The sequence below is a fragment of the Papio anubis genome, chromosome 9 (assembly GCF_008728515.1).
Source record: "Papio anubis isolate 15944 chromosome 9, Panubis1.0, whole genome shotgun sequence".
Lineage (NCBI taxonomy): Eukaryota > Metazoa > Chordata > Mammalia > Primates > Cercopithecidae > Papio > Papio anubis.
The window spans coordinates 44,945,063-44,956,663 of NC_044984.1; the positions used below are offsets into that span (position 1 = coordinate 44,945,063).

General features: G+C 47.2%; 2 protein-coding genes across 3 annotated transcripts; both read left to right on the forward strand.

Annotated features, from left to right (window-relative positions):
• The first annotated feature begins 314 nt into the window (after positions 1-314).
• On the forward strand, positions 315-9,776 carry LOC101007126 (cytochrome c oxidase assembly protein COX14). 2 transcript variants are annotated; one of them, XM_009180712.3, is made up of 3 exons: positions 445-508; positions 8,203-8,256; positions 9,349-9,776. In XM_009180712.3, exon 3 carries the CDS (start codon positions 9,357-9,359, stop codon positions 9,528-9,530), a length of 174 nt encoding a protein of 57 aa, XP_009178976.1. In that variant the 5' UTR covers positions 445-508; positions 8,203-8,256; positions 9,349-9,356; the 3' UTR covers positions 9,531-9,776. The 2 variants fall into 2 exon arrangements, with proteins under 2 accessions (XP_009178977.1, XP_009178976.1); XM_009180713.2 differs by lacking the exon at positions 8,203-8,256 and having other exon boundaries at positions 315-508.
• A 122-nt stretch (positions 9,777-9,898) lies between these two features.
• Positions 9,899-11,170, forward strand: LOC103875749 (developmental pluripotency-associated protein 3-like). The gene has a single exon (XM_009180715.4). The coding sequence runs from the start codon at positions 10,202-10,204 to the stop codon at positions 10,694-10,696; it is 495 nt and encodes a 164-aa protein (XP_009178979.1). The 5' UTR covers positions 9,899-10,201; the 3' UTR covers positions 10,697-11,170.
• The last annotated feature ends 431 nt before the right edge of the window (positions 11,171-11,601 follow it).

The window sequence follows — 11,601 nt, forward strand, 5'->3', positions numbered from 1 at the left end:
CACCGCGCCGTAGGCTGAGGATTGGCTGACTCTGATTTAGCATCCTAAAACTTCCGGTTCCAGAGCTTGGCTCGTCAAAGACCCTCCCTCGAGGGAGCGAAACCACAGCCCCCAGAATTCAGCGGGCCTCTCCGAGACCACAGCGCGTCTGAGGATGCGTAGTAAGGATAACGGGCCCGGAAGCCGGAAGTTCAATGCCGGCCTTCAGCTGGACTGACGGCCGGCGCTGACTCCCGCCTTAGTGGGCGGAGTTGTGCCGCGTCTGATGCGCAGTTCCCTTTCTAGCGCTGCAAGCCGAATCCTAGAGGCTAACCCGGCAGGTGGGCGGGAGAAAGTCGGTTTCCACACCAATAGCTGAGGCGTTCAGGGTTGTCCAGGGACGCTATCCTCACGTATCTGGTTCCGAGTGCTGCGTTTGGCTGTGCTGGGAAGTTGAGTAGACAGTGGCCTCGAGACCCTGCCTGCCAGAGGAGGCCTCGGTTGGTCGCGAAGGAGCTGCAGCATCCAGGTACGCCGCCGGCTAGGGCCGAGCAGGGGCTGCCAGTCCCGCTGCCTGCGCGCCCACCTGAGTCAGCCTCCGCTTGCCGCGTCCTCCCATCCCCCAGTCTTCAGGCCTGGTGCCCTTGAATTCAGTCACCCGCGTCTGTTGTGTCGCGGACCGCGAGTCGCACTGTTTCCTGCCCAAGCCCAAGCCCAAACTCCTCGCAGCAGTAGGTCCGCCTTGCTAGAGCTCAACACTAATCTTGTCAAACCTCGAGTCCTGCCTGGACCCTCCACGCTCCGACTACTCCAAATGTCCCTTCCTTTATAGACCTCTGCGTCCTGATTAGTGGCTCTCCGGGGCACCCTTCGTGCATATCCAGCTCCACCTCTTGACCGCATTCACTTCCTGGAATGCTCTCCCTGCTCTTCTCCAGCCCGCCCTTCTAAAAAGACAGTTCCACTCCCACCCCGATTCCCACCCCTACCCTTTTCTGCTAAGTTTTCTCAAGCCCCCACCGTGTCTCTGAGCTCTTGTCTGAACTCTCACAGTGCCTCTCCCATCAGACCATAAGCTCCTGTATGACAGAAGCCACGTTCTTTTTAGCGGCCTCGGTAGCATTATGTATTTTATTGTATTGTATTTATTGTATGTTTTATTTTATTTATATCATACAGGGTCTTGCTTTGTCGCTCAGGCTGCATGTGTGCCCCACCAAGCCCGGGCAATTAAAAAAAAAAAAAAAGATTTTTCTTTTTTAAAAAAGGTCTCGCTATGAGTGCAAGCCATCCTCCTGCCTCGGCCTCCCAAAGTGTTGAGATTATCGGCGTGAGCCGCCGCACCAGGCCGATACTACTCTCTAAGTGCCGAATAAAAAGTAGATAAATGATGATGGATAGATACCCTAAAAGCCCTGAGTTGACCACTGTGCAATGTATGCATGTAACAAAATCGCACCTCTACCCATACATTTATACAAATTTTTTAAAACGGGCGAATCTAAGCCGAGATGATAGATGCATTTGAGGGGATGAGTTTTCCAGGGGAGAAACCTAAGTCTTGAGGTCCCCCTGTGTTTAGAAGGCAGAACAAGAGAAAAGCCATAACCCTTGCAAATTGCACCCCTAAGACATTTTCTGTAATGATTTTATGTTTTTTCCCATTTTTCTGAAACCTGCAGCCCAACCCTATCACTCCATAACGGAGACCCAGTGTTTTGTGCTTTATTGAGAAAATGGATGCCCCTCAGATGAAAGTGTTCCTCTGCTAACCTCAAAAGTTTCCCTTATTTCCAAGATTAATCCTTCTACTCATGCATGTAACCAACCTTCCTTCCTTCCTTCCTTCCTTCCCTCCCTCCCTCCCTCCCTCCCTCCTTCCTTCCTTCCTTCCTTCTTCCCTCCCTCCCTCCCTTCCCTCCCTTCCCTCCCTCCCTTTTCTGATGGAGTTTTGCTCTTGTTGCCCAGGCTGGGGTGCAGTGGCGCGATCTCCACAGCACGATCTCTGCTCACCGCAACCTCTGCCTCCTGGGTTCAAGTGATTCTCATGCCTCAGCCTCTGGAGTAGCTGGGATTACAGGCATTCGCCACCATGCTCAGCTAATTTTGTATTTTTAGTAGAGATGGGGTTTCTCCATGTTGGTCAGGCTAGCCTCGAACTGCCGACCTCAGGTGATCTGCCTGTCTTGGCCTCCCAAAGTCCTGGGATTACAGGCCTGAGCCACTGCACCCGGCCTGGGCATATCATATTTTCCTAGGCCATTGTCTATCTGGTTCTATCCTGCCCACCTCACTTCTTGCATCCTCAGTTTAGCCACCACCTTCATCCCCTTTGAAACATATTCTGGGCCGGGCACGCTGGCACATGCCTATATTCCCAGCACTTTGGGAGTCTGAGGCGGGTAGATCACTTGAGGTCAGGAGTTTGAGACCAGCCTGGCCAACATGGTGGTGAAACCCCATCTCAACTAAAAATACAAAAAATTAGCTGGGCGTGGTGGCACATGCCTGTAATCCCAGCTACTGGGGAGGCTGAGGCAGGAGAATCTCTTGAACCTGGGAGGCGAAAGTTGCAGTAAGCCAAGATTGTGCCACTACACTCCAGCCTGGGTGCAAACGAAATTCCATCTCAAAAACAAAACAAAACAAAAACCAAAACAAAAGCATATTCAGGTCTTTCTCATTAATAAGCAAAACAAAAGTAGAATTTTCTTAATCTTGTTACCTTCTGAAGCTGCTGTCCTGTCACTCCCATCAGTACTTATCTTTGGGGTAAGAGGATTGTGATTCTTGTAAAAATGTTTCTCTGTCCTGGAAAACTGGTAGACACGTGAATCTTGCGGGGTTCATAGGCCTGCTGGGGCTCTGCCTAAGAATCTGTGCTCTTGATGTCTATATTGCTCTTTACTTGATGTTTATACTACCTATTCCACTTCAGTGCAGTCAGCTGACTGGAATCCTAGGCTTACTGGTGATCTTGTCACCCGTTCCCACCCAGTGTTCCTATCTGACCAGTCTTCATAGTAGTTAACTTTGCAGTAGTGGTGCCCAATTTCTTTTCTTTTCTTTAATTTTTGAGACGAAGTCTTGCTCTGTTGCCCAGGTTGAAGTGTAGTGGTGCGATCTCAGCTCACTGCAACCTCTGCCTCCTGGGTTCAAGTGATTCTCCTGTGTCAGTCTCCTGAGTAGCTGGGATTACAGGCATGTGCCACCATGCCCGGCTAATTTTTGTATTTTTAGTCGAGACGGGGTTTCATCGTATTGGTCAGGCTTGTCTCGAACTCCTGACCTCAGGTTATCCGCCCACTTCTGCCTCCCAAAGTACTGGGATTACAGGCGTGAGCCACCACGGCCAGCCTTTTTTTTTTTTTTTCTTTACTATCATTATTATATTAGAGACACAGTCTTGCTCTGCGAGTACAGGGCCGTGATCACAGCTCACTGCAGCCCCAAACTCGTGGACTCCCACCCAAACCTTCCTAGTAGCTGGGACTGCAGGTGGATGCCACCACACCCAGCTGTGGTTCTCAATTTTTATTCTAGCCTAACACACTGGAAAGGTACAGTACACCTCCATCAGTGGCAGTGACTTGATACAGCAGTGATTTTCAACCAGGAAGGGGGATGTAGTTAAATGAAAAACAAAAAAAAAAACAACAAAAAAATACCCAGGTGTTTCTGGAATTTTTTTTTTTTTTTTGAGAGGTGGAGTTTTGCTTGTTGCCTAGGCTGGAGTACAGTGGCTCTATCTCAGCTCACCACAACCTTTGCCTCCTGGGTTCAAGCGATTCTCCTGCCTCAGCTTCCTGAATAGCTGGGATTACAGGCATGTGCCACAATGCTCAGCTAATTTTTGTATTTTTAGTAGGGATGGGGTTTTTCCGTGTTGGTCAGGCTGGTCTTGAACTCCTGACCTCAGGAGATCCGCCTGCCTTGGCCTGTCAAAGTGCTGGGACTACAGGAGTGAGCCACTGTGCCCGGCCTTGGAATTTCCTACCTGCCTTTTTTCCTTAATTGTTGCCTTCTTCAAACTGTTGCTCCCTTGGCCTCTCTCTTTCTGTCCTTATCCTCTGCTTTGGTTTTGCTCTTTACCTCCATATATATCTGAAACATAGCTTCCCTTCTAAGATCTATCTAAATTTGTGTTTCCATCTGCCTGATAGACATCATCACATGAATGTTGTGTTGAGCATCTTAATTTTTTTTTTTTTTTTTTTGAGACGGAGTCTCGCTCTGTCGCCTGGCTGGAGTACAGCGGCTGCAACTTCCGCCTTCTGGGTTCAAGCGATTCTTCTGCCTCAGCCTCCCAAGTAGCTAGGACTACAGGTGCGTGCCACCATGCCCAGCTAATTTTTGTATTTTTAGTAGAGACAGGGTTTCACCATGTTGGCTAGGATGGTCTCGATCTCTTGACCTCGTGATCTGCCCACCTTGTACTCCCAAAGTGCTGGAATTACAGGCGTGAGCCACCGTGCCCGGCCATTTTTTTGTTTGTTTGTTTTTGTTTTTTTTAAATAGAGATGGAGTCTTGCTGTGTTGCCTAGGCTTAGTCTTGAACTCCTGGGCTAAAGCGATTTCTCCTGCCTCAGCCTCCCAAAGTGCTGGGATTACCGGTGTGAACCACCATGCCTGGCTGAACATCTTAATTTTAACATGTTCAAACCCAGCTCATGATCCTCTTTTTTTTTTTTGAGACAGGGTCTCTCTGTCACCCAGACTGGAGTGTAATGGCATGATCTCGGCTCACTGCACCTCTACCTCCTGGGCTCAAGCGATCCTCCCACCTCAGCTTCCTGAGTAGCTGGGACTACAGGTGCATGCTGCTACACCGCACTAATTTTTGTTATTTTTTGTAGAGACAGGGTTTCACCATGTTGCCCAGGCTGGTCTCAAAGTTGTGGGCTCAAGCAATCCATCTGCCTTTGCCTCCCAAAGTGCTGGCATTACAGGTGTGAGCCACTGCACCGGCCACATAATCTTCTTAATGGACACTGCCACCACCCTGTATATACAGTGATACATACCTCTTCTCTCATTTCTTATTTCTGTTAATAGTATCCCAATCTATAAAGTTTCCTAACTTGGAGGTATTAATATTTTCAGCTTTGCCCTAATCCATTGCATTGATAAATCTTTTTCTACTTCCAAAGTAACTTCTGCATCTGTCCTTTCCATTTCTACTGCTACCACTGCTTTAGCTCAGAATCTGAAGAAGTTTTTTTGTTTTTTTTTTTGAGATGGAGTCTTGCTCTGTCCCCCATGCTGGAGTGCAGTGGTTCTCTCTTGGCTCACTGCAACCTCTGCCTCCCATGTTCAAGTGATTCTCTTACCTCAGCCTCCTGAGTAGCTGGGGCTACAGGCATCGCCACCACGCCTGGCTAATTTGTGTATTTTTAGTAGAGACAGGGTTTTGCCATGTCGTCCAGGCTGGTCTCGAACTCCGGACCTCAGGTGATCCGCCCACCTCGGCCTCCCGAAGTGTTGGGATTATAGGTGTGAGCCACTGCGCCCAGCCTGAAGAGTTGTTGCTAATTGGGTATTAGAGAAGACCATAGGATGGATTAAGATGAGAGAGGGAAGGTAAGGTTGTAGACAGCAGGATTATGTCTGTTAGTTGGTTTTATGTCACTTTTCTAGCCAAGCTGTACCATCCTGTTTTTGTTGGTTGGTGAATGCTTCCAGCTCTTTTCCTCCAGCCCTTGGAAGAGGTGATCCTATAATTGTTAAGCATCTAGCTAGGGTGATGAGTGGGAATAGGAATAATAAGTGACAGGGAAGTTGAAGGCTGCAGGGTGCTTAGTATTCAGCTCCATGGTGTGTGTGTTTTCTACCTTAATGTCCAACTTCGTGGGTGTGTGTTTTGTTCACTGTTGCATGCACAGCTTGGGGCCATTTCAAACCTCAGAACCTCAGATTTCAAACCTGAACACAGTCCTTTCTCATCTTGAACTTGTGTCACTTACTATTCTTCCTCTGACCTTACTTAATATCAGTTTCCATAGTGGGATTATATTTCAAAGAAGCTGTGCCTCAGCTCAGTTTGGGGTCCGCACTCAAGGCCTGCCTCAAAGGCAATGTTCAGCCCTTAGGGTTTACTCTGAGAAGCATTTACATGTCTGTACCTATGTCTGACCCCTCTAAACCAGCGAATCCTGAGCTTTACTTTCATATTTTTTTGTTTTTTGATACAGGGTCTCACTCTGTCACCCAGGCTGGAGTGCAGTGGTACGATCTCAGCTCACTGCAGCCTCGACCTCCTGGGCTCAAGCAATCCTCCCACCTCAGCCTCCTGAGTAGCTGGGACTACAGCCACATGCCACCATGCCTGGCTAATGTAAAAAATTTTTTTTGTGGGGATGGGGTCTCACTATGTTGCCCAGGCTGGTCTCAAACTCCTGGCCTCAAGTGATCCTCCTGACTCGGCCTCCCGAAGTATGGGATTACAAGTGTGAGCCACCGTGCCCTGCCCAGGTTCTCGACTTTGTTTTGTTTGTGTGTATGCTTTGGCGTGTATGTGCACATGGCTGTGGTAAGGGGCGGGATTTTAAGTGCCTCTGCCTACAGTGCTGAGAGCCGGTAAGTGGAGAGCAAGCTGCCAAAACTAAACATAGAGTCCTCTTAGGCCTCACTGGCAGGCTTATTGGAGCCCAGTTCTCTCGAGGCTCCTCAGGACTGGTCCGAAGGTCCCTGCTGTGTTGGCGTCTGCTCGAGCGTGTCATCAGCTGATTAGCAGGAAGGATATGATTCCTACGCCCTCCCAACCAATGAAGAGTTGGAAAAGGTTGTTGGCAGTAACTAGAATTAGTATGGCAGTGAGAAAAATAAGGAAGTATTTGAAGAATTGGTTGATGTTTGGGTCCTCCCCTCTTGGCTTCCACCCTGGCTCTTTTTTTTTTTTTTTTTTTTTTTTGAGACGGTATCTTGCTCTGTTGCCCAGGCTGGAGTGCAATGATGCAATCTCGGCTCAACTGCAACCTCTGCCTCCTGGGTTCAAGAGATTCTCCTGTCTCAGCCTCTGAGTAGCAGGGACGCAGCTGTGCACCACCATGCTGGGCTAATGTTTTTCTTTTTTTTGAGATGGAGTCTTGCTCTGTCACCAGGCTGGAGTGCAACAGCGCGATCTCGGCTCACTGTGGCCTCTGCCTCCCGGGTTCAAGTGATTCTCCTGCCTCAGCCTCCCAGGTAGCTGGGATTACAGGCGTGCGCTGCCACGCCCAGCTAATTATTTGTATTTTTAGTAGAGACAGGGTTTCACCCTGTTGGCCAGGATGGTCTCGATCTCCTGACCTTGTGATCTGCCCGCCTCAGCCTCCCAAAGTGCTAGGATTACAGGCGTGAGCCACCATACCCTAACCTTTTTTTTTTTTTTTTGAGACGGAGTCTCACTCTGTCATCCAGGCTAGAGTGCACTGGCGCAATCTCACTTCACTGCAACCTCCGCCTCCCAGGTTCAAGCAGTTCTCGTGCCTTACTCTCCTGAGGAGCTGGGATTACAGGCGAGCGCCTCCATGCCCAGCTAATTTTTGTATTTTTAGTAGAGACAGGGTTTCACCATGTTTGCCAGGCTGCTCTCGAACTCCTGACCTCAGGTGTTCCGCTCGCCTCGGCCTTCCAAAGTGCTGAGATTACAGGCGTGAGCCACTGCGCCCGGTCCCACCTTGGCATTCTGAACACAGTCTTGCCTTTCGCTGCTATTTCTGTCGGTCTTCATGCAGCTTGCACATACCCCCACCCCGTCCTTGACGGAAACCATGCTCTGGTTGTTGTTTCTTTAAATATATATATATGTATTTTTGGCCAGGCGCAGTGGCTCATGCCGTAATCCCAGTACTTTGGGAGGCTAAGGCGGGTGAATCACGAGGTGAGAAGATTGAGACCATCCTGGCTAACATGATGAAACCCCGTCTCTACTAAAAATACAAAAAATTAGCCGGGTGTGGTGGCAGGTGCCTGTAGTCCCAGCTACTCGGGAGGCTGAGGCAGGAGAATGGCATGAACCTGGGAGGCGGAGGTTGCAGTGAGCCAAGATCACACCACTGCACTCCAGCCTGGGGGACAGAGTGAGACTCTGTCTCAATAAAAAAAAATATATGATATAAAATATATATTATATATATTACATATATAAAATACATATTTTTTTAATTGAGGTAGTGTTCTTGACTTTTAAGAAACCTATCTCACTGATTTCAGTCAATCTTTTATTTTCAATTCCCTCAACAGAGTAGCACCTACGAAGACATTCATGGTCCCAAATTGAGGGACATTTTGTTCCAGGTAAGGGATTCTCTACTAAACTTTCTCTTGTTTCCTAGCTTGGAATATCCAGGGAACAGTTAAATTAGAGGTAATTTATCTCATGCAAATGTGAGTTAACAATTTGCTGGGGACTCAGTAAGTTTCTTTTTAGCCTGTGGGATAGGTTCTTAGTGTTGGGTTTAGAACGTAGAATTAATGCTGTAGAAGGTTAAGTATAATTGAAACAATATAAAAGTACTTTTGACACTATTTCCGTTATATTATGGCTTAAACAAGCTTTAATGTTGACTTGGAAAGCTAACCACCATGAATAAGATCGTTTTTATGGGGAAACAAATTGGATATGGCCTGAAAGATTCCCGTTTGATCTTCCTAGAGAGAATAATTCACTGCAAATATTTCATTTCTGCTACCTCCATTAGTTCCCTCCTAGCTAGACAAACTGATGCTTGCTGAATATTACCAGTTAGAGCAGCCCTGGCTGGTGCAGTGGCTCACGCCTGTACAGAATCCCAGCACTTTGGGAGGCCAAGGTGGGAGGATCACTTGAACCCAGGAGTTCAAGACCAGCCCTGGCAACATACATAGCAAGACCCCGTCTCTACAAAAAAATAGAAAAACTGGCGGGTGTGGTGGTACACACCTGTAGCTTCAGCTACTTGGAAGGCTGAGGTGGGAGGGTGGGCCTGAGCCCAGGAGATCGAAGCTGCAATGAGCCATGCTCACGCCACTGCACTCCAGCCTGGGCAACAGAGTGAGAACTTGTCTCAAAACAAAACAAACCCCAGCAGTCCAGGCTAGTCCATGCCCGTTACTTCTCTCCACAGGCATGGAAGGCCAAGAGTTGGCTTTGATGACATTCAGAGGCACCTAGTTCCAGGCTTGTTTCTATATCTTGTACGCAGATTTTATTTGTCCTTTTGAATCATAGAGTTCCTAAATGATATCTTCCAGTATCCTTATGAGACTTTACTTAGATATAGGGGCCATTCAGTATAGAGTGCAGACAGACCAAGAAGGGTGCAGAAGATATGGAATGGCTTTAAACAGGGAGATGGGCCGTGCAGATGAGGCCTTATCCTCAGGTCTAAATTCAATCTGTCTTTGTAGGAGACAAGATGCCAACTGGCAAGCAGCTAGCTGACATTGGCTATAAGACCTTCTCTACCTCCATGATGCTCCTTACTGTGTATGGGGGGTACCTCTGCAGTGTCGGAATCTACCACTATTTCCAGCAGCGCAGGGCCCAGCGCCAGGCGGCAGAAGAACAGAAGACCTCAGGAATCCTGTAGAACTGGGGGGCTTTTTCTCCTGAGCAGAGAGGCCCAAGGCATGCTGTGGAGAGACTTCACCTGCCACCATTTCCAGGTCAACAGGACTAGAGCGTTGATGGTTTTCAAACTCTGTTGGAAGAAAGTGTCTGTAATTTCTCTGGTTCTGCCAGTCTGTGCCAGTTTGACAGTTTATGGAGGCTGTTGAATCATAATAGCAATGTGAATGTGAGGTACACCTACAGACATTAAATATTTTGCCATGTCTGTGTCTTGGTGTTTTTTGTTTACCCAAATAGTGTATGAACCACAAAAGGGGAGCCTTGTCTACCAGTTTTCTGGGTATAGACTGGATTACCATATCTCGAGCCCTTAGCACCCGTGAAGTGGGTGATATACAGCTCCAGGGGTAGTATCTACCCTCATGATCTCAGAGGAAAGATTGTCCCAGGATTTATATAAATCCCCTGAAAGAATTCTGTAAGAAGCTTTTCTCTGGGTAGTGCCCATTCCTGGGCTGATTACTGGATCTAGGTATTTGGTTACTCTGGCCAGCATGGCCACATGTGCACCTCTACATCGAGGAGGGTAGAGGCCCTTGTTTGACAGCCGTAATCAAACTGCATGCAGCAAAGGAGGATAGTTCCCGGTTTCAAAGATCCAGGAGAAGCTTAGTGTTGTTCAAGACGTAGATGGACCCATCACAGCAGTTTAATCCAACCTCCATCCCAGAGTCTTCACAAATGCTGACCCAAGAAAATTCTCGGGACGATTCAGGGGCCTCTGAAATCTGTTCCGAGATGTTGATAAAGAACCTTAGTAACTTGACTATCAACGCCAGTAACGAATCCCCTTCCCCTCTATCAGAAGATTCACTCCATCGAGTGATAGATGGAATTGCTGCAAGAGCACCAGTCCTCAGGGAAATCAGAGATGACTTGATTTACAGGAGGAGAGGAGTAAGAACATTGCTGTCTGTGCAGAGAGAAAGGATGGCAAGATTCAGATACATGTTACTCGGCAGAGTTCGTACGCGTGAAAGAATACTAACAAACACTGGGCTTAAGGGAGTTAGGAAGGAATCAAGACCATTCAAATGTCCCTGCAGTTTCTGCGTGTCCAATGGATGGGATCCTTCTGAGAATGCTAGAATAGGGAATTATGACACCAAGCCACTTCAGCCATAAAACTTATTCTTGCACCTTTTTCTTCTTGCTGGTAATTTTATATAGCAGGTTGTGAAAGCTACTGTATGCTAGTATAGACTATACACCAACAATATTAATGAGTTCTAGGATGTATTTTTCTTCTTGTATCTTTTTCTTCCTACTGTGATACTAGTAATTTGTAAGGGATCTGTGTCATTTGAATGTATTTGAATAACTTTAGCTCTACTGTTTGATTTGACCCAAAGATGACATAAGTATTCCCATGTGTCTTAGAAGCCCAAAGTCAGTGAGATGAAACCCAACATCAAGAAATTGAAGCAAAGTTGCTTGTGGATAAAGAAAGCATTAGGTAGTTTGGCTATAGCATAATAACTAGATTTTCTGGCTTTCAAAAATTTGGATTGCAATCACAGCAAACTTTGTTATTTTTATGGTTTTCAGTACAAAAAGGTGTTTATATAGAAATAATAAAGTTGACATTTGAGTATTTTTTTAAAAAAAAAAAAAAAAAAAAAAAAAAAAGGAGGATAGTTCCCAAGAGGAAGGGCCGTTGGGCAGCGTATGGTAAAACAGTTCACCTCCTTAAGCTCAGTGGGTGTAGTAGAGCATAAGGATAGATTCACTGTGCTACTGCACAGGAAACCTACCTGGAGGTTTTATTGCAGAGATGTGAAAAGGATTTGAAAGAAAACAAAATGCTTTCAAGACCTCATTAGGAAGTGAGAGATCCTTGCCACCATTCCATTTTGAGCTTTGAGGCTCAGCTGGTTCACCTTATTCTTGGTGATTGACCAGAATATCAGCCCCTCTGGACACCTGTCCTCTCCCATACACTCATGTGCAGACTGCGCTGACCTTTGCCCCTGCTCATAAACCTCTTCTATAATTATAAAACACCAACTTTCGGCTGGGCACAGTGGCTC

Excerpts from the sequence above, each read along its gene's own strand:
- LOC101007126 (XM_009180713.2), top strand. The coding sequence starts at position 9,357 with ATGCCAACTGGCAAGCAGCTAGCTGACATTGGCTATAAGACCTTCTCT.
- LOC103875749 (XM_009180715.4), top strand. The coding sequence starts at position 10,202 with ATGGACCCATCACAGCAGTTTAATCCAACCTCCATCCCAGAGTCTTCA.